General features: G+C 38.7%; 1 protein-coding gene across 8 annotated transcripts in view; it reads right to left on the reverse strand.

Moving 5' to 3' along the window:
• LOC102945492 (transcription initiation factor TFIID subunit 4) overlaps positions 1 to 23,822 on the reverse strand; it is a 196,298-nt gene that overhangs the window by 40,481 nt on the left and 131,995 nt on the right. For all 8 annotated transcript variants that reach the window (XR_005222310.2, XM_037878200.2, XM_037878199.2 and 5 more), the window contains one exon: positions 22,211 to 22,333. Coding sequence is in view for 7 of the 8 variants with exons in the window: in XM_037878200.2 (XP_037734128.1) it covers positions 22,211 to 22,333 (123 nt within the window). In the remaining variant the exon portion in view is untranslated. The remainder of the gene's footprint in view (positions 1 to 22,210; positions 22,334 to 23,822) is intronic.

Consider the following 23,822-nt stretch of genomic DNA (forward strand, 5'->3'; position numbering starts at 1 on the left):
CAGAAGAGTGTCTCCCCGCCGACAGAGCACGGTGTGGACCCCGCTTTAAGTCGATGTAACTTGTGTTGCTTGGGGGGTGGCTTTTTCACACCCCTGGGCAACGTAAGTTACATCGACTTAAGCAGTAGCGTAGACTAAACCTTGGTCTTCTAACTATTGCTGGTAAGTTGTTAATGGTTAAAGAGTTACATGAAAAAGATAACTGTTCTGTTTCTTCTGTATCACTGATACTGTGCATGCAGAGAGAATGATTATGGATGAAAATGTATTCACAGAGAAAGAAAAGTAGTTACCAAGATAATTCAACAAATGCAAATTCAGCTCACTGTGGTGTCTCTTAGTAGATAATATACTCTTCCAATTTCATTTCTGAACTCATGTTCAATCTCACATCTCAATAAAAAGTCATACAAAACCACCTCAGTAACAAGGAAGTGGCTGAGAGTTAAATTACTTCTTGCAGAACATTGGTTTGCTCTGAAGGTCTCCCACTGAAGTACTGAACAACCAGGCCTGACCCTGCTTGGCTCATGAGTTTTCTTCCCAAAGCGGTAAACCCTCCCCCCCACCCCCATGTTATAGATTATAACAATTAACACAACTAATACCACATTAGGTGTAACACTGTTTGGTTCAATGATTCGGAGTGAAAATTTTGGTCATTGCATAAAACCTTCACACTATATAGCTGAGATTTTTCATTGTAAAGATAAAATTAACATACACATTAGATTTTGAGTTGATTTTTCCATTTCAAACTGCAGAGACGCCACATGTGGCTATGCAATATTTCCAGGCAAAGCTGGCACATTCATATATAGGAAAAACCTCCTAAATATTGTTCCACTTTACAAGATATTTTACAATTTTAAGCTTTACATAATTTTAGGTTAAATTGTCTGACAATCATTCCTGAATATATATTTAAAGCCAGACAATATGACATCTGCCTTCCCAAGCATTAACAAAAGTAATCTAGTATTACATTACACGTTAAAATATTTTAAAAATAATAAATATTAATAGTAACCATATTTCTAATTTGGATTTCAACCTGCTCTGATAACTTCTCTGTTGAGGTGACAAATGGCAGTACCTGAATTCATTACAGCCTGATTAATTATGCTGCTTTTTTTTACAAAAGGAAAAAAAGACTTCAATCAGAAGAGTAACCTTCTACATTACCTGTGCAGCAGTAAATGAGAAATCAACCCCAAGATTCATACATCTTCTACCTGATTAGCAAACTCTTAGCGATTACTTCTCAATTATCTATTGCATAAGTCAGCTAAACTGAGGCTGATTAGACAACTAAGGCAGGAGCCTAAGATCCAATACCTTGCCGTTCTAGTCAACAGAAATGTTACAAGAAAGCTGACAAAGTACTGACTAGTGTTTCTTACTCTCTCCAGTCTACTCGGCACAATCCGGCTGAATCTCAAAATTACATTTCCCCAATTCAACATAGGCCTCTTGTGGGGAGCCACATGAGTTGGAGTCTTCTAGAATAAAATCTCTTTCCTTGTCTATGCAGAAGCCTAATCCCAACTGATTATAGCTAAAATTTAATCTTTCTTGTCTGTGGAAATGATTTCCTTAAATTTTTGAACTCACGTATCATTGAAATATTCCTTTCTTCTGAAAAGCGTGCATCACCGGAAAAAAAATCAATAGCCATAATGTACATAATTTCTCATGTCTATCATATGCACATATTACTCTGATATGGTATCATTTTACAAGGTGGTGCTCAACTTTTCTCATCAAATATGGGTTTTTGAGTAGGGCTATCCAAGTTACAGAAATGCCATGTCTTAGAGGAGATATTTTCTGCACAAACAGCAATGTCATACCATCACTCACTCACTCACTCACTCTTACGCTTGTTAACATGGAAATGCAAATGCAACCAATAGCACCATGGTACAAGATAAGAATCCAGATAAAGGAGTCTAAAATACAGGATGTGTAATCAACCTGAGAGTGGAAAACCAGTCAATGGGTTTTTTAACTTATTGTACCAATGTTAAAAATTGGTACTCAACATTCCTTTAAATAGAAATAAAGGGACAAGGAATTCTTACAAATATTTGTTCTGTATAAGAGCCTATCTTCACACAAGCTGTGGTTATGAACAGCAAAGGCAAAGAGATAAGCCCAGAAGATAAGATCACCCATAGAAGCAGAGCCACAGTGACAATGGAAGAATTCTCATCACCTTGCACTACACTGTAAGTGGTGTTCTCCCTGGGTTAGCATTCGCTCTGATGCAGTTGGTATATACATACACCAAAAGACACGCTTTGGGGAAACATTTTACAAATATATAGTTTGGGATATCACTTTGTTATGCAGATAATTCCCAAAGTGTCTCTCTCTCGCTCTCTCTCCAGGCTTAAGTTTCATGTACTTAAAGTTGGGCACATGCTCTAAGTACTCTGCTGCAACAGGGCCTTTAATGAATTTCCTATACCTATACGTCTGTGTTATCGAGATCCATTAGGGTATGACTAGATATTTACTGAGATTCAATCCTAGGAAGATATATAAATATGCTGATTGGTTAGGTTTGGTCAGGTGCAAGAGGAGATGTACTCCCTCAGGCCTTTGATAATGAATCATGAATGAACAAATCATGATCCTGGTGGTGTGGACCTGGACACAGAGTTGACTATATGATCAGGAGCCAACTGTGGTTAGGACAGAAAAGTAACTAAAAACATTGCCAGCCTGCCTGCCAGCCTTCCCTTTCACATTCTGACCTGGTAATCATAATGACACTGTGGTGACCTCCATATTGTAATATGGCAACATGTTCCACAATGGGGAGCCCATGCAGCAAATCCGCTGCCTTCAGCTATTAGGCAGCAGCACAATCGTGAGGGGTGGGAAGAGGGAGTTCAGTCTACCTTCTATTTCACTTTCTACAATGGTTGCCAATTTACGTGTGTGTGGAATAAGATTAGGACTTTAATTTTAAAGTTTAAAACCCTAAATGGACATATTTCCAATTTTCATAATGAGCTTTTGTCACCCTATTTAGGACTGTGCTCTCTTAATGGGAAAGAATAGGGCTTTTGGTTCAATCTGGGTCCTAGCTAGTGTATATTTTTGACTCTGCAGGCCTGTGCTTCCAGAACACTTGGCCTTCCAACTTTAAAAGTACCAGGAACTGGCCTGTCATGTCCAAGATTTTTCTATTTGCTAAAGTTTACAGTCCTTTTAAATACTTACTGTCATCTATTTATCAAAGTGCAATAGGGTTCCATGGCAAATAGGCACCATATAAATAAAATGTATTATTATCCTGAGCTAGAGTCTGCAAATGTCTGTTAGCAAAATCTTGACAAACATTAACAGAAAAACCTGTTTGTTTACTTCTGAAGGAAATTAGTGGCACTTTTGTATTCAGTCAGCCTTCCAGAATTTTACCCCCTATTGTCAATTCACCCTTCAGTACTTCATCAGTATGGGCCATCTTCCATATGTGAGCCTAGAGTAGTTGCATCCATATTCAGCGGTAGTCCAGAATATGAGTTAAATAAGGTTTATAGAATAGTTTGGTCCCTTGCTCACAGACTTTTTGTGTAAGAAAGCCTTCAGTCATAATACCGTAGTTTTAAAATAAACAGTTTTGAGATGGCCCAAGGGCTTGGCCACAGTATAACACACTGCCACAAGGGAGAACCCAAGAGCAGTAAAAGTATGTCACTGATTTGAATCAGAAACGAAAGCAATATGAATGTTGTTGTTCCGGAGTTATTTCGGAAGGTGCTCATACTCAAGTTCACTTTGGGCTTTAAAAAATAACTTAAATATGCAACCTTTATATTTTCTGACAAACACGTGTAAAAGTTATTCTTTAAGTATGCTTATAGCCCAGCCAAACAGGGATCTGAGTCTGAACCCTTTTTACCATTCATCTCAGGCTGGGAATATGCAAAATGACTGGGTGAAAGGGAGCCACTCATTATGCTTTTTAGCCACAGCCTTTGGCTGAGGTCAGAATTGGAGGTGACAGGCCCTGGAGGGAGTAGTATCTCTGACCCTTAAAACATGGTTGTTTTATGGTTGTTTATGCAATACAGCTCCTGAATACCTGGGACACTGAAAATCTGAGAAGGAGTTAATATGGAGAAAGGATTAAAGTCTGAGAAGAACAGTACAGTTCCAGGACATCAGTGGCTCCTGCCTATTTTAAAACTCATATTGGCACTACCCATCTATCAGGAAAAGGGCAGGAAGTGAAGCCCTATGGAGGGAGGAAAGATGTGCAAAGGTGACTCTACTTGAAAACAGAAGTGGTGTGGCAAAACAGGCCCCCTTTGTTGTTCTTAAAATGGTTTACCTATGTGCATTTATGGTTATGGACTTATACATGTCTTCCAGAAAAAGAAATAAGACACTATTTTCTCACCAATTGGACTAACCATGCAGACTGTATTCATCCTAAGAACTCAGCATTTTAGACAGTTTGTAAACCTAATGTTAAAGCAAAAAAAAAATATTATCAATTTGATAAAAAATTTCTGGGAATAAAAATTGTGAAATATCAAAGATATTAGAGAAGAGATTATTTTATAAATAGTATCTCTTACGATGTGTTTATTTTCCTATTTAAAGTCTCATCTTTGTTTTATCTGGACAAAAATCTGATTTGCACAAAGGAAAACAGTCTAAATGAAGGATACACATGGAATTGTGTCAGTATTCTTTAAAATATTTAATACAAATTTAAGATGAAATTGGCTATCAAATTACAGACATGTCTTTTTAAATAGAGTGAAATAAAATATTTAAATAAGTTTACAATGCCTTATCCTCAGCTAGTCTCTAGACTCCTTTTCACAATTATTTCTCAAAGTTCAAGTGGGTAAAAAAGATCTCAGAATTTGTCTAAAATTTTAAAATTAATGATTTTATCAAAATATTTGCGCAAGGAGATCATCTTTTGTTTTTAGCAAATCTTTGGAATGCATATGTTTTTAGCCCAGCCACAAATAAATATATAATCTGGAATTTGTGGCAGTGAAGAAATCTCCTTCAAAACCTTTTAGATTTAGTAACTGGCTCAACCAATTTGCTAAGACCACTCAATCAGTTAGATAAATTTCTTTAATTATTTCACTATTTAATTTGTCCATCTGCAAGTTCTTACTGTCAACATGAATTACTCTATATATGCTGCAATGCCCTTGTCAAGACAAAGTATGACTGTTGTAGTGTTCTGTTAACATGACATTCTTCTCATATCTATTGTCATGATGATATGGTACAGTCAGCCAGAAGTGTTCCATTGTCAAGATTTAGAAGAAGAATTCACACTGAAGGGTAGACTTCAAAGTAGGCAGGTAAAACTATTTATTTACATACACACACATGCACGCATACAATCTCTAGTTTGGTGTCAATTCTGAACAAGTTCTCCACGATATGAAGTCATTTATGCAACTGAAGTGTAAGCTGCTTAAGAAGGATTAATCTGATACAGCTTGATTTGTCTATTTTACTTGATGTTCATTCTAACCAGACACAATTCAGGTAGCTTTGCCTTGAGATGGAGAAAGTAAAGGTGGAAGATGCTGTTAGTGTGTTTTTTCTAGATAAAGTGATACCAGAAAGTGCAGAACAAAAGTCACGACATTTTGATCTGTTCACAAAGCAGGCAGCCAAAGATATCAGGTGCAATGAGGTATTAAACAGTTCTGAAAGTTTTAAAATATGATTTCCTATCTGTTGTAGGTGACAGCACAAGCTTTTTAGGAAAACTTTCCTTTGCCCACATTGTCCTGCATCTGATTTGTAATAGGTTTCAGAGTAACAGCCGTGTTAGTCTGTATTCGCAAAAAGAAAAGGAGGACTTGTGGCACCTTAGAGACTAACCAATTTATTTGAGCATGAGCTTTCGTGAGCTACAGCTCACTTCATCGGATGCATACTGTGGAAATCGCAGAAGACATTTTATACACAGACACCATGAAACAATGCCTCCTCCCACCCCACTCTCCTGCTGGTAATAGCTTATCTAAAGTGATCATCAAGTTGGGCCATTTCCAGCACAAATCCAGGTTTTCTCACCCTCCGCCCTCCCACAAACAAACTCACTCTCTTGCTGGTAATAGCCCATCCGAAGTGACCACTGTCTTCACAATGCGTATGATAATCAAGGTGGGCCATTTCCTGCAGAAATCCAGGTTCTCTCACCCCCTCACCCCCCTCCAAAAACCACACACACAAACTCACTCTCCTGCTGGTAATAGCCTATCCAAAGTGACCACTCTCCTTACAACCTGCATGAAAATCAAAGTGGGCCATTTCCAGCACAAATCCAGGTTTTCTCACTCCCCCACCCCCATACTGGGAAGGGTGGGGGGGGGGGGGGAAAAAACAAGGGGAAATAGGCTACCTTGCATAATGACTTAGCCACTTTAGATAAGCTATTACCAGCAGGCGAGTGGGGTGGGAGGAGGCATTGTTTCATGGTGTCTGTGTATAAAATGTCTTCTGCGATTTCCACAGTATGCATCCGATGAAGTGAGCTGTAGCTCACGAAAGCTCATGCTCAAATAAATTGGTTAGTCTCTAAGGTGCCACAAGTCCTCCTTTTCTTTTTGATTTGTAATATACCTCCAACTGAAGTGGACTCCATTAAATATAGACCCTGCTTTTAAACTAAACAGCAATGTCTCCAAATATACAGTTAAATTAAGTAACTAAAAATGTGATTAGTAACCTATAGTGGGTTCTTGTTTATAGAATCATCCTGTGTGGAAAGGATTGGGGTGAAGTCATTGTTTAGTTAAGAGAAGAGAAAAACTATGATGCAGAACCTACATTTTGAGTAACATTTCCACAATGAGAATTTTTGCTTTCCTTTTCACCCAACTGCTTTCTGCACAATTTAATACATTTTCCACAATAATATGTAGTGATTAAGCAACATGAAGATTAGAAACAAGGACTTAAGCCAGTGGCTCCCAAACTTTTTTCCCCAAGGACTCCTTGGGCAGCTGACTAGATGTCCCAGACCCTTTTCATTTCCAGTACTTTGGAATACTCCTGCCAGCGTGGAAATGCCCCCTGCTAGCATGATCTCTTGCACTGTCTGTGCAATGCCATGTTTTGTGGAGGACACCATTTTGAGAACAAAATGGCATCCTCCATGTAGCAAAAGTGCAGGAATGCTTTGCCGGTGCATTCCAGCGCTGGTTCAAGGGATGGACCCCTGCATAATCCATGGCGGACCCCTTGGGTCCGGGAACCCCATTTTGGGAACCACTGACTTAGACCACTGGGTATGGAAAAACATTTTGATTATCACTTGGATTAATTCGTTTTATAAAAGAAGACAGCACAAGCCCTTTTAAAAGTTGTATGAAATGCACAATTACTTGCCTTTTGCTATATCAATTGTATGAAAGTCCCCAATTTCACTACAAACTCACCAGTAGATCACAAATTTTGAACAATTAACTGGAGTACACTAGCTAAAATAAATATGGTGAAGAATACCAGTTTATGAGCCATAAAACCTTTGGACATTCAAAGCTGATATTTGGAAGTTTAGAGTCTTTCCACTACATTATCAACAAGCTGTCTATTGAATCAGTAATAAAATCTTAAGTTTTCCCAAGGGGGGAGAATATATATTATATATGCTTCATAATTAATAGCTTTTTGCTGCAAATTAACCAGCTGCCTGAGCTTTCTTCGCTTAAACAGTAGATGCTTTATATTATTTGACCACGCAGAACTAGAGGAAATATTCTAGAAAAGTGGAAGTTGCTTAAAAATCACTACTTTAAAATTATACTCTAGAGGCTTCTGTTATCTCCCCAGGAGGCCATATGTAAAGGATTTTTTAATCTCAGGTGAAACTTGAAGAGTTCACTAACATCATTTAGGATTGTTTTAACAACGATTCAGCCGTGGACAAAGGGTGAGGGTTGAGGAAGTCTGCTGATCTAGCATGGAATCAAAGAGCACACTTTGTAATTCTTCCTGTCTATAAGCAGGAGCAGCTAACGAACATGCCCAGTTAAAAGTAAAATCATCTGTTGATTTTGCATTTAGTAATACCAACTAGATTTTTTGATTAAAATATTCAATAACTTATTCAAGATTTAGATAGAAAGCAATTCTTGAAGCAAATAAGGGAATGCACTTAGATATTCACCTTTTGGAGTCTTTCAATATTTTAGTTTCAGAAATCATACTCCCTGAATGAGAGTATACTGCTGAAGAAATTAAGAAATTGCTATCAAACAAGTGGTAGGAGATACCTTCAGGTTTGCAGAGAGACATGGGGCATTTCTGTTTGGATGTAAAACTTCAGCTACCAGGTGGAATGGAAATGTGCAGAATGCCATATCTTTGTACAATGATGGAGTAGTGAAGAAAGTTGGGGATTAGCCAAGGATGACATTTTTCTTTGTATTTTCTTCTAAAAGGACATTTTTCCCCTTATTTTAAACTTGTGTTCTTTTAGAATTCTTCCAATGATGGCTCTGAACCAGTGAAGATATCTTGTGAAATTAGAAGAATGTAAAAAAGCCTCCTCTCTTCTTACATCCTCTCGAATTATCTGCACAGCTCACAAAAATACTAAGAACAGTACTTACAGTTCTTATTCAGATGTTCCTTCTGTTATTAAAGTAAGGTAAAAGCTGAATTCAACAAGAACATAAAAGTGAGCTCTGAAAATTGTGATTATAACAGGGGCTAATAAGAACTGAAGAGAATTTTTTCTCAGCAAGAGCTCTACCAAAAAGCAAGGACTATTGGCTGTCAACTTTTCCCAAGAAGAAAAAGTTGAGAGAAAGAGTTTCTTATCTCAACCAAGGGAGGCAAAAGCAGTCTTCTGAACCTGCATTTTCTGGTATTTATCGAGAATTGTTAGCAAAGAACACAGAATGGATGTTGACTTTTGGAGAGCCAGACATTTAACATATTTTTTATGTCCATCAGAACTGCACATGCATACTGCTTTGTAAAAGCATTCCTTAAAAATCTCTAACTGCAATAGGAAAAAAGTAACAAAGAAGATTAAAACTGAGACAAGGCTAAATCTCTTAAGGAGACAGAAAGCTAGGTGACTTCTTTTATACCTTGGGAAGAAGCATCACCGATTAGTGATAAAGCCTAGGGAAAAAAATCCCCTCTGCTAACACCTATTTTATACAGAAAGCAAGACTGCAGTGCTGCTGTTTTTTGATCAAGAGAAGAAATCCCATGCCAATGACTTTTTCTCCTGACAGAATGCTTGTCCTTTTTAATGTTACATGAGAGCACCAGCCTGAGTTTCCCTCCCCTCTCAGCTAGTACCTCTACCAATGATTAGAGATGCTGGTCTGCCTAGGGGTACTTTGGCCAAAGCTGTTTAACCTGTTATGTTCCCTTTACTTTCTATCTCCTTCTTTGGCGATTGGAAATTTGCCTTTTTATGGATCCTGCACTTTGCTGGCTCTGCTAACTGAGCTTCCTTTAAACTGTTGAGTAAATGGTCCACTGTACAGAAATGCAGCTTCGTACAGCGTCTCACTGTTATTGTCCTGGCTCTGCAAGAGACTGATGTGTTCGCGAGGCAGGGGAAATACGTCTTACTTGCTGATTTTGGCATGAACAGCCACCATTTCCATGTGCTATGGATAATGTCTGTGATGTCTTCCACTTTCTCAAATACAGTTGTAGGAAAATATCATGGTTCTATTAGAAGTGATACATTCTCCCCTCCCCAGCAGCACCACTAAAAATAACTGTGCCCATCCCAGGCTTGAGATCCTGAGCTCTACCCCAAGCTGCAGCATCTACACAGCTCTTTTTAGAATGATAGCACAAGCACCACTAGCACCAGTCTGTCAGCCTGGGCTAGAAGACTCCCTCCCAGATGCAGTGTAGTCAGGAGGCTAAGTCTCAGTTACTTGGGCTCCAAAGTGACTTAGGGCCTGTCTATACACAGAGATGGCACTGATTTAACTTAAATAATTGAGTTAAACTGGTGCACCTTTGTGTGTGTGGAGTCTCTTATATCAGTTTAAAACTGGATATATCAGTTTAGCTTGTGCTGAGCTAAATAAACAGATATAAACCAGGTTGAAACTTATACAAGAATGTCCACACATAGTTGCACCAGTTTAACTAAAGCGGTATAAAATCACGCCTATAGTGAAACTAGTACTTCTGTGTAGACCAGACCTTAGTTTCTTCTGGATAGAAGACAAACTCCCAAATCACTGAGACACTTACAAACATTTTACCCTTTGTGGTTATTGTAAATCTCTTCTCTAAACCTTAAGTCTATTTTTCTCTCTCTGTCCTTTTAGACAAAGAAAAGGTTCTTGAATTTTCCCAATTTTTCCGCCTCATCCAGTTCACTTTTTGACCCTCCCTATTCCCCTCTGTTGTCAATATTTTTCTCTACTTTAAAATTCATGACAAGGTCGGGGAGTTGTGATTTCCTGTAGTGGCTAATACCCGTCCCCTCCAACTATACCATCCCTGCAGCAACTGGCCGCAAGCCTGTAACTCCAAGGCAGGCAGTAACTAAGCAGCTAATAAATAAGGAGTATACCACTAAAGTAAACAATACACCAGCTATAATTAGTTAGCATAGACAAGCTGCTGGTGGTACATGGCTCCCTGAATTCCCTCAGGCCCTCCCCAGTCCAACTCTTCCACAGAATACCTTTAACCAGCATATTCCTCTTTAACTCCAGGCAAAACAAAAATAAAAAAACATTTTTCCCAGTCACTCACTAGAAGGGACTGAGTAACAAAAGGACATCAATACAAAGACATCACAATTACAATTTTTTCAATTATTTTTAAAGCAAAATAAATAGCTTACAGTAATTTGAAACACAATCTGAATGACAGCCCACACCTACACTCAACATATAATAATGCTGCTGCCAAGCTCTCATTGACAAATAACATGAGACTTTACTAAAATATGCCTTCTATCCATTTTCACCAACAGAAACAGCTTTTACCATTGAGAAAAAACAGAAATGAGGTATTTGCTAAAATAAAATCAGTTTGGCTTTTAGACTAGCAGAAACTGCCTTCATACATAGTAGTAGAAGCAAAAAAATTTACAGGAATACACACACCCTGGTCCTGCAAAAACTTAACGTATGTGACTAATTTTATTCCCTGTGAGTAGACTTGACTTCAAAGGGACTAATCACAGTGCATAAATCTAAGTGTGTACACAAGTCTTTGGACGATTGAGGCCAAATGTTTCATTTTTTTGTGAATGGGGTAAGACAGGACATTTATGATAGTTTAAAACAGTGTGAAAAAATGATCACTGGTGAGACATAGTCTAGTGTCTAGAGAAGAAAAGGGCTAACAAATGTACATGGACTGTACATATCAATGTACATAGATTGGGAAGATCCTGATAACACCAAATAGGAACTTCCATTAAAAAAATAAAACTATTAAAGTTGCAAAGTTAAGCATCCAATCAGAAAATGCCAAAGTAAAAGGCAGAATATGTACAACCTTAACTCTGCCCCCTTGTGCAAACAGCCAAATAATAAAGTTCCTTAGACACATATGTAACATTTTATTATTACTTTTCATTCTTTATATTGTCCGCACCACACCTTAAGCGGGGGCGGGGAAGGGGGGGAGAGCGCGTTGTCTGACTTGCCAAGGGAGGAGGAAGAGAGGTATGGACTCTGCTGCAGAAGCAAAGTGGGTCAGTGTGGCGACACTAATTCATCACCCAAGGACCGGAAGGGCAGGGAGTTGATAATGGGAATGGTCTATTATATTTTGATTGACTTACACTTATAATTTTTCTCTTGTCTAAGATATATATGTTAATAATTCTGGCACCTCTGATGAACAATCCATTCAGCAGGATATTTTTGTTTTCCTTTGAAGACAGATACTCACAAGTGGCTTCACAAAGAAATCACCTTGACAGTTGTATTAACAATTTAAAAAACCTTTTCTAGTTTTACTGACTCTCTTATGAACAATATACCTAAGTTTGTATTTTTCATTTAAACTATTAAATTGTTTTAACAAAGTTTAAATGTCACTTTCTTTAAAACTTTTGTTAAAATGAGTGTGTTCATTGAGCAACAAAAACAAAATTATTCCAAAAAGATTCGCTTACAACATAAAAGAACACCTGGAGAACTTTCAGCCCCCAGCTTTATCCTTGACAGATATTGTGAAACCAAGCACTGAAAAGGCAACGTGTTTACCTTTGGTCAAAAATGGTCAAAAATGTACGGAACCAGTATGGACAAGAGAAACTTCAGAGTTAAATAAAGGTTTGATCAAAATCCTACGACAGTACTAAGACAGTCTTGTTGGACTAAGGATGGTTCAGACTTACTAAGCACTTGAGCGCTAATAAGGTAAAGCCCTGCCTGCACCACAAATCGATGACAATAGACCACCTCAGAACAACTTATTTGAAAACTGGGTCAGGGCTTGAATCTGGAAGAGATGTTTAACTGCATCCACTAAGCGCTCTCCCAAATTGTAAGAGAGGAGGACATTCAAAATTAAAGTATGGTCCTGGCAGAAATGGGCAGGGGATCAAGAAAACAATGAAATACATCAGTCTTAGTTTAGATGTTCCTGTATTATGATTTCCAAGATCTTAAACAGGGAGCTCTTTTGACCAGAACAAAGCTTCCTATAATGAAGGATCGTATTTACTACATGCTGAGTTGTACCACTGAAGCCATGGGTGGCCCAGTTACATTTGATGATATTCTTTTTAACACTTCAGGGGATCTTGTATTCCAGCTATATATTGTCTTCAATCCACACACTGAACGACTGCAGAAATATACGATGAGTAAGACAGGAACTCTTAAGTGAGATGCTGCCATCTCCAATTTGTTAGTCAAGGTCCCCTCTGCCTTTTCATCAAAAGAATATCATAAGATGACATTCAAATGTAGTGAAATGGATAAGAATTTGGAACAGGCCACAATAAAAAGACCAACTTTAGGAACATCAAGGCAGGCTTCCTGGGAGACTGCAGGTTCCTCCGGTAGGCAGATGATATTTTTAAGGGTGAGCTGATTATTCCAATATGTCTTCATTATATTTTAGATAACAGAAAGTCCAAGAGAATCTTGCATAGAGTTGATAACCCTTGTAAAGGAGATAATCCCCATGCTGAGATTGTGAAAAGAGCCTCAGGGCATTAGGGCAGCCAATCCAACTGGATTTTAAACACCCAGTTTCTTTAGGAACCTTTCAAAATCCCAGTCTCAGAAAATGTATTTTTTAGCTAGAAGGAAAAAATAGATGAGTCCAGCCCACTAGGTCCATTTAACATCAAAAGAGATGGCAGGGAGAAGGGGAACGAAATCCACCTAATGGTGCTGGCCTAACACTGCCTCTTCTGGAGAAGCATCTATAGGAGAGACCTTGACATGAGGATATAGGCCTAAACCTCTTCTTCCCTGTTAATATGCAATCCTTTCTGGCATAGAGGAGGACTATAAACACTTTTTCCAAACACACCCAAATATTTTGTTACATATATAGCGGTACTAAAAGTATGCATTGAGAAAAATATTTGAGCAGCATAGAAAGAAATCCTCAAATGGTCTGTTTCTGGGTGTTAGGTCAACTCCTTTCTGCAGTCAGCTGGGAACAACTACTCCCATCTCTAAAAGAAGCAGCAGCCAAATTTGTCTCAGCCAATAAGGGAAAATGATTAAGATCACTAAACCTCTGTCAGAGTATTGTGTGTTACACAGCTCAAAGGAATACACACAGTATGCAAACCTGTTCTACCAGTGAAAAAAGAATGCTTTCACTGGCACAGAGCCAGTCTCTATATTCTTGTATAGCAGGCTGACTTACTTCCTCCTCCTCCTCTTTTTTTGTTTGTTTGTTTTTGCTGTCAACAGAGATACATGCAAAACTATTCTATTGCCTCTTGACTCACTGCCTATATCAGAGGGATACCCATAATAATCTCAACCTGTTTGCAATGAGTGTAGGAAAATACTCCAGATGATTTTAGTCCCAGTGTAGCCTAATTCATTAACAATCCTACAGTTAAACAGAACAGTCTGTCTAATGTTTCCATCGTCTTTTTATTGCAGACAATATCTATGGAAATTCATCAAAATACTGATTGTGACTCATTTCATACAGTAAAAACAGGATATTGTGTTTAATAAAAATCTATTTCCAGGGTTAAAATCCAGTTTGGACTTAAACCTGATAAACAAGAATTAGGCTTTTTATTATTGTTAATTTATATATTTTTAAATTTATTACAGGAATGACAAAAATGTGAACTTACTAGTTAGGGGAACATCTGGACAGTGTTGTAAATGGCTTTGATTTTCAAACAGACATTTGCAGCAGATTTTTTCCACACTGTGGACCAATTTTTTTTTATTTATTTAGACCTTTTGAAAAAGGAAGTAAAACCAAACAAGTTGCTATTTAGACAAGTGGCATCCAAGGCTGGGATTTTCCAAGAAGCCCAAGGGAGTTAGGCATCCAATTCCTACTTACAGTAGACAGGAGTTGAGTCCCTAACTCCCCTAGGCCCTTTCGAAAATCCCAGCTCAAATGTATGGCACCTACTAATTTTCATGGATATTTAGTATGGTATGCATGACTGACACAGTACATCATAATGGGTCTGCAATAACCATTATATTCCATCACATCAGTGATCCATGGAGTAAAGAGTGCCTAAGTAGACAGTGATACAATAGATCATAAAGGCTCCCTCAGCTCAATTCTGTCAATCCATGGGTTTAAAGCACCAGGTCAACAACATTAATGAAGGAGTAATAATCTTATTATATCAGCCTTCAGAATACTCAAGTTTATCTAGTGTAAAGGATTCTTAGACTCAATTATTTTTTAACACTTCTTGCCCATACTTTAAAAATAAATTTATTTACAAAAATCTAATGATGCAGTAAGGTAAGGGGCTATAAAGAACAAGGTAAAAACTGCTCATTAGAACAGGAAACACAAGGGAACTTGATCTTGCATTGTTGCAAAATTACTCCGTTCCAAAGTGTAAAATGTATAGCCTAATGCAGCAGGGAGTAGAAATTGCATGGGTTGCGTGAAATATGACTTCCTCGGAATAAAAGAGAAAGCCTGAATATCGGTGCTAATTCTTTTAAATCTGTCAGCAGCCTTAACACTGATCTTGAGATTCTATTGACTTATCTGCAGCTCTTGTAGGCGTGGATGGTGCTGTTCTTGAGTGGCTTTTTTGGAGAAAATCCAAAGGATAGTTGTGGACAATTGCTCCTCTGTGACAAGGTTTGTCCCTCCAGATACCACAGGGGGCTATATTGTCACTCTTCCTATTCAAAGAGTGTAGAAAAGTGTTCGGGGGAGTCTGTTAGGAGACATGTTCTGCAATGCATTCAGTATACTGATAAAACACAGCTTTACTTCTTAATTATGTTTGACCCAGTCAGAGCAGAACAAATTACCCAGTATCTAAATAAAGCTGGCGCTTGGATATGACTTAATCTGGATAAGACAGTGAAAGCAGGTGGAAGGTGCGAGGCATCCAGAAGAGATGATGGAACTTATGTTGGCATCCCTAGTACAAGGACTGAATGTTCCATTTATAACATGGGTGCATAATTTGGGTGGGTTAGATCCTGGGCTGAATTTAATCTCACATTACCTCTGCTAGGTAAGAAAGTATTATTAGCCCTAGATATAGAGAACTGAGGCATAGGAAGGATCAAGAAATTTACCTATGGACACACAGGAGTCTGTGACAGAATTTATAAATGAACAGGGATCTCCTGAGCCCCAGACCAATGCCTTAACTACAAGCCCATCCTGCAGCACATTTATCACCTTAACTTTAGAGTGCTGTTGAGCACTCTACGTGGAGCTGCACTTCGGTACCATTTAGAAGCTGAAGGTGGTGCAGAATGTGGTGCCTTGCTTATTACGTAGGGTTCCATGCCAAGAGCACATTACCCCAAGTGCTCTGGAATACACCTGGCTTCCAAGTGGAACTCAATGTGTTGGTTTTAATCCTGTAAAGGTCTAACTGGTTTGGGATCTGGTTCCCTGGAAAGATCACTACATTCCCCATGCCATACTGCTGCAGCTGAGATCAATAGAGGCACTTCAGCTGGAGTCTCCATAACAATGAGAGAAATGCTGGTAAGGCATTCTCTGGGAGGGGTCCTTGATCTCTTCAACCAATCTGCCATAGCCTAGGTCTGCTGACCTTCAAGGCAAGCTGTAACTACCCATCTATTGTCACCATCTGGGCAGAAGTCTGGAAGGAGTATAAGGGAGTCTTTTATATGCATTTAGAATACTTCTGAAACTGACTTAAATCAGCTTTTCTATACCTCAAATGTCACCATTTTTAAAGTGCAGTCATTTTGCGACCTTAATCTCTATCCCTGGATGACATAAAGATATGCTTTCTAGTCTTAAAGGGAAACAAGGTATTGGACCTCAATCTTGTTACTAATCCAGGACTTATGACGAGATAACTGGCTCTGTGGGTGAGGAGAAAGCAGTGGAAGTGTTATTCCTTGACTTTAGCAAAGCTTTTGATACTGTCTCCCACAGTATTCTTGCCAGCAAGTTAAAGAAGTATGGGCTGGATGAATGGACTATAAGGTGGATAGAAAGCTGGCTAGATCGTCGGGCTCAGCGGGTTGTGATCAATGGCTCCATGTCCAATTGGCAGCTGGTATCAAGCGGAGTGCCCCACGGGTCGGTCCTGGGGCCGGTTTTGTTCAATATCTTCATTAATGATCTGGAGGATGGCATGGACTGCACCCTCAGCAAGTTTGCAGATGACACTAACCTGGGAGGAATGGTAGATACGCTGGAGGGGAGGGTTAGGCTACAGAGGGACCTAGACAAATTAGAGGATTGGGCCAAAAGAAATCTGATGAGGTTCAACAAGGACAAGTGCAGAGTCCTGCACTTAGGATGGAACAATCCCATGCACCGCTACAGACTAGGGACTAAATGGCTAGTTCTGCAGAAAAGGACCTAGGGGTTACAGTGGACGAGAAGCTGGATCTGAGTCAACAGTGGGCCCTTGTTGCCAAGAAGGCTGTATAAGTAGGGGCACTGCCAGCAGATCGAGGGACGTGATCGTTTCCCTCTATTCGACATTGGTGAGGCCTCATCTGGAGTACTGTATCCAGTTTTGGACCCCACACTACAAGAAGGATTCTGTGGCCTGCGTTGTGAAGGAGGTCAGACTAGATGATCATAATGGTCCCTTCTGACCTAAATATCTATAATATCTATGTGGAAAAATTGGAAAGCGTTCAGCGGAGGGCAACAAAAATGATTAGGGGACTGGAACACATGACTTATGAGGAGAGGCTGAGGAAACTGGGATTGTTTAGTCTGCGGAAGAGAAGAATGAGGGGGGATTTGATAGCTGCTTTCAACTAGCTGAAAGGGGGTTCCAAAGAGGATGGATCTAGACTGTTCTCAGTGGCAGCAGACGACAGAACAGGGAGTAATGGTCTCAAGTTGCAGTGGGGGAGGTTTAGGTTGGATATTAGGAAAAACTTTTTCACTAGGAGGGTGGTGAAGCACTGGAATGCGTTACCTAGGGAGGTGGTGGAAACTCCTTCCTTTGAGATTTTTAAGGTCAAGCTTGACAAAGCCCTGGCTGTGATTAATTATTTGGGGATTGGTCCTGCTTTGTGAGGGGGTTGGACTAGATGACCTCCTGAGGTCCCTTCCAACCCTGATATTCTATGATTCTATGACTTGATACTGAACACTCTGCAATTCAGTTCAGCAATTTTTTTTTTCTGGTAGAGGTTGGAGGTCTGGGGTTAGCTTGCTATGGAGTTTTAAGATGGTGGCTCTTCCACTATGTTAGAGGTTCTTTTTCTTTATCTCTGAAATGATTCTCTTCAATAAGTGGTGATTCACTGAACTAGCCCTGAAGCTGCTGTTGAAAGATCACTATTCAAAAAACATCTGTGCCAGCAAGTACCAGGAGAGGGGCCTTCACATGCTGCTTTCACTTGATATTTAAACTAACTATAATCTCAGATACAACATATACTTCATACTAGCGGTCTCTTTTGATGAAGAGCCAAAATGTGTTAATTAATATTACTGCTTAATCTAGACAAATATTTGCACTTGACTTGTGCACTTTCGCTCCATGGAATACACAAATTTAATCCTAGTGTAGCTACCTGTACAAGGATGCTCAGACAGATTTTGAATTATTAGAAGCAACTCTTGCAAATTCATCAGGAATTTTATGATATTTAGTATTTTTTGTCAAGTCAGTTCCTGCAATTACATTAGAATCTCTGCTTTATAAAGAAAATCACGTTTCTAACCTTCATGGTTCTAGAGAAAAGCTTGAAACCATGAAGCATACAGGTTCAAAATGAAAAAAGGCAAAATGACCCAAAGTCTATTATTATTATTAAAATCTTATGATTTTGGGAAAACTGACTCATGATTTTTAAACATTTGAGGTTCACAAAATAATAGAAGGGTCCAAAATTCAAAACCCTGCCACAAAAATTAAAGTCCTTCAATCAAAATAATGTTGTTAATACTTTGATCTAATTTCTCAAAACATCTTCAGAAATCATCAGATGAACAAATAAAAAGAACATACTGAAATGCTCAAATTCAATTCTCTGAAAGGCATCATACATTCCCTTTTCCCCTTCCCTCTCCTCTTGAATTAAACTACATTAATCTAGTAATACACAGCCTGAATGTTGGTTTGGGCTATGGGCTGCTACAGATGAAGTTGCATTTCTACAGGATCACATAAAGGAAGGAAGACAAGGAAAGTACTAAACACAGAGTGAGTGAAGCATATAGAGAATGAGAAGATAAAGCAACAGAGAACTACAGTGAGTTAGTCCAGACAGAAACTAAAAGGGAATATATTTTCTTTATAAATATAACAAAAATTACCCTCCAACTCTTGGTTTTATTATCAAACACACCTTTTGATAGCAGGTCAGTTCAACAATTTGGTTCCTATTTCTTAGCCTTATTTAAAATTACACCACTGATATCAACTGAAGCGTGTAGCGGAGTATTTAATCAATTGCTTAAGGAAAAAGAAAACTTACATTATTACCAATTCCCTCACACAAAAACAACTAACATTTCAAGAAATCATAAGTTTAACTTATTTTAAAATTACACCACAGTGAATTTGCTTAGTATATTGGAAAATATGTTTCAATAATTCTAACAGGTGGCAATATTTCTTTACACAGTTTGTGTAATCAAAATTCTTTCATCTCAGCAAAGGTGAAATTATCCCAGTATCTGAAATTGCTTTTTCACAATTATACATATTCTAAATATGAATAATCATTTTAACCAGTATTAATTACTAATATATTTTCTGGCCCAAGCAGAGAGATGAATCCAAGCAATACTATTTGTGTGTAGTTAGTTCAATTATCATAACTTACTGTAAAATGAAGAGCCCTTTCTGCATCACCAGAAGCATCAGGTCTTTGCACTAAAGAGTCCTAAATAAATCCTGCTGTTATGCAACATCCACAAAAAAATGTTTCCAATGTAAGTACCTTAAAAAAACCATGTACACAAATACTGGAAAGAGAGACAAAACTGAAACAATAACTGACAATTGCATTGTGTAGAGGGAAAAATAGCTAACTTTGCAATCAGTAAGAATTATGTATGTAAATGAACATTCAGATCCTTTCTAAATATGATACTTAGCTTCAATAGTAGATTCCATCTTCTCATTGTTCTGAAGTTTTAGAAAGTAAAATTTTCAAGTACTGAATGAGGTAACAGCCAAACAACTCATTACAGTCAATGGGATTCCTGTGGCTAAAACGTCACATGATACTTTGAAAAGATCTCCTTCTACACTTTCCCTGTTCTACTCTTTAATATTACTCATTAAGGACTATGTACAGGATTTAACACCTTGTGTGACTGCAGGCCCACAGTTTGTGGTTATGTGGTCACAAAGGCTGCTCCCTATTTCAGTGGATTTCTACAGTGGATTTCTACAGCAACTGCCCAATACTGACCCTTTCCAGTGGTGAATTCAGATTCCGTCTAGCACATTTGCCAACCAACACAACCCATAGGTTCTTCATCAGTTGACGGAAGATTAGAAGCTAAAAGCTCCTTTGCCGACCACTCAGAAACAGGCCAGTCAAGGACAAAGAGGGTTGTGCAGTAATTATTCAGGCTGAAAAATTCCCCTTATTTCAGCTCCAAACAATCAAGTGAAGAGGAAACAGTAGCCATATGATTTTTCAATATCAGTGACAGCTGGGGCCTCCCTGACTGCCCTTCTCCATGGCTCAAGGGTATAAAAGACCCATCCTCTAACTAAAGGCTTGATTTTTAAACAGACCTGGTATTGATGGCTAATCCCATCCTTCATCTAGATAAGGTCTTATGGATGTTCTCCACCTGTATTGTTGTGGTTACTCACAAAGTGTATTAAATCCATCGAATCGGAGAGACAAAAAGAGGAGAAACAGTTGTGCACAAAACCCAGATAGGTTGTTTAGGGTGGGTTTACACTAAAAATACTTGCGTGTCAGGGGACATGGCTGTTCTCTATTGCAGCTGAAATCTGAGTCCATTGTGTAGTATAGTATAGATCAGGCGTGGCCAACCTGTGGCTCCAGAGCCACGTGCGGCTCTTCAGAAGTTAGTATGCGGCTCCTTGGATAGGCACTGACTCTGGGGCTGGAGCGACAGGTGCCAACTTTCCAATATGCTGGGGGGTGTACACCGCTCAACCACGGCTCTGCCACAGGCCCTGCCCCCACTCCACCCCTTCTCTCCCCCATCCCCTCCCCTGAACCTGCAGTGCCCTCGCTCCTCACTCCCCCACACAGAGCCTCCTGCATGCCACAAAACAGCTGATTGGGAAGTGCTGATCGGGGGGGCTGCCAGTGGGAGGGAGCCGCTCGGAGTGGGGGGATTTAATAGGGGGGCTGCTGAGTACTACTGTGGCTCTCTGGCAACATATATTGATAAATTCTGGCTCCTTCTCAAGCTCAGGTTGGCCACCCCCGCTATAGATGGAAACTTAACTATCATCAAAACTGAGCAAATACTTTGGCACCACCAAACGTAGCACATTCACACAAGGAAGAAGAGCTGAGAGGAGAAAGTTCCCCAAAAGGGAAACCTGTCTATGGGATGCAGCTAGAATGACAAAAGCCAAAATTATTAGTTCAAAATTTGAAAGAAAATTTTCCTCGGAAGAGCTTTGTGGCAGGAATTAATTTCCTGGAATTTTCCTCAGAAGAGCTCTGTGGCAGGAATTAAACCTGCCTGCTGCTGTGCAGGTGGAATTGGCAGCCGGAACTTTAGGGAAATCATAGGCAACAAGGGAATGCCTACCAACAAATCTGGTCCTGCATCCAGGCTGAAGTACCCGTTGTAATGGATGTATGCTCTTTAGCACAAAGAAGAACTGTTCTTTCATGCACTTCTGTTCAGATATTCTGTCTGAAGTGCTTCACCAGTGGTTTGAAGCATGTAAAAAGGTATACGCTGGAACGTTCAATGATTCAGCCTGGATCAGTGAGACAGCTGTTCTGTATAGTATACAGTCCTGCCTACACTATAAAAATGGAACTGTGCTTTCACAGTGTGAGGGGGCAGCCATTTTTTAACACAGTCATAACACAGACTGACCATTACCAACATGACACACAAGCTCTCAATCCACACCTCAAGCAACTCCACAACTACTTGCTAATGATATTTCTCCCTGACTTGCTCTTTCTTTTCACCTTTCCTGTGTAGGTCACTGGTTGGCCAGCCTGAACCATTTTCAATTTTAAAAGAATTCTAAAAACATTTTTATATAGAGGCTTAAGTCCTTCTGGTTTAATTCTTAATTATTTTCAAAGAAAAATTACATATTGAAAGATGATTCTTGAAAGTTTAAGATAATGGAGATCTCATTTTAGACTAAGTGTATTCCACACTGTCGTCTCTGGATTTTGGGTGGTGAAACACATGGAAAAATCACAGAATCTGGACTCTATTGTTTTCTAATTCAATATTTTGTATCATCTTTTCCACATTACATAATCCACTAAGAAAACCAACTCACAGAATCTGTAGTTATTATTTGTACTCAGGAGTCTTCCACAGTAATTACTAGTTTGTTTCCAAAATCATTGATTTTCACAAAAAATTTAACAGTTTTTGTTGTTGGTTTTTTTACCTCTCCTCCTATGGTAAGTAAGCCAGGTGAATCAAGCTTCCGTTTCTTCCGTGGACCAATAGCTGCCAATGCAGTTAGGTTGGCATCCCTCTGCCTCATCTGTGCTAGTTCTTGTTGCTGCATCTATTATAGGGAAAAAATATATAATTTTAAATTTCATTCACATATCAAATGTTACTCTCAGGCCTGAACATGCAAAGTGGTGAAAGCTGAGAGTGCCCAAATGTCTTGCAGTATCATGCTGTATATGGCTATGCCAGATCTTAACAACTCAAACATGCAATGTCAGGGTGAGATTTTCAAAAGAATCACAGTGGCTTAGGTGCACAAATCCATTGGTTTCCATGGGATTTCTTCTCCAAATCACTGAGCTTCCTTTGAAAATCCCACCCTTAAACACTGCCATTTATTTCATTGGCAAGTACTATGTACTATACACCTTCAGACCATGACTTCTATGAAGACTAAGTACAAATAAAAAGCCAAAATAGTACAGTAATTCAAACACTTCCTTTCATTTCAAAATCTGAAGTTTATTTTGACCATTTCACCTACACTTAATATTCATTTTAAGAAAGTACTCAAAAATTCCTATATCTGAACATTAGGAAAAGTTTTTTCTGGCAACATGGTAATGAAAAGTTAAATTTCCAATTACTATAAGGAATTAGGGTTTAGTTAACATCAGATTTAGTCACAGACTGGAGGAAGGAAAGCAACATACTTGATCTACAAGTCAGATACTATTTGTCGCAAAAAGGGGAAGAACAGAAAATAGGAAAAAATATTTCTTTGGCAAAGAAAGAGAATGCTTAAAATGTAGTATACTTAACGTTTTAAATCTGGTTATTCTTTGACGCCTTCTCCTACTGTGAATTTAAGTTCTATTATCTATTTTGCAACTTAAAGTTTGCATGATAATTTCAACACAAAAATTATACACATCCATACAACTCAATCATCTATAGGGTAAAGGAATTAATTAAATGCCAAAGTGAAACATGAGCATAACGTCTATATTGTAGTGCAAAGGTCTATATGTACTTCCCTTTGCCAACTCATATTAAGTTTTTAGCTCAAATATCTTTGGCTGTCTTCCAGATTAAATGCCAGTTAGATAGACCTGCCCGCTTACCCTTTCAAGGTAGATAGGAACAGTGGTGAGCTCTAATCATTTACAAAGGTCATGATTGGAAGCTAGCCCGTAAGCAGTCATTTAAAATTCGATTGATCCCTATTTGTAGTCAGGGAAAGAAAATGGACATTTCAGCTGTATTGTAATTATGAGGCTTCAAGGCAACTGTAAATAGATGTGCAAATCTAGATACTGGCAAATACCTCAGAGAAGAAATTATTACTATAGTAGAACACATAGCCAGGAAAGGTTGAAGATAAAACTGCATATAAAAAAGATCAATCATCTTTTTGCTAATTTGCCATGCTCACCAGCCTATAAGGGTTATCACAATTATCAGAAGTCTGCTGAATATTTAAGTTAGGGCCAGCTGGCTTAGCATGATCTCAGACAAAAGCATGAAGCAGAGGGCTAACCCAGAATGTGAAATTTTGAACTGGAGAAGAGTTTTAATCTTATGGGAGGTTACAGTAAGGA

Source organism: Chelonia mydas, chromosome 12 (genome assembly GCF_015237465.2).
Source record: "Chelonia mydas isolate rCheMyd1 chromosome 12, rCheMyd1.pri.v2, whole genome shotgun sequence".
NCBI lineage: Eukaryota > Metazoa > Chordata > Testudines > Cheloniidae > Chelonia > Chelonia mydas.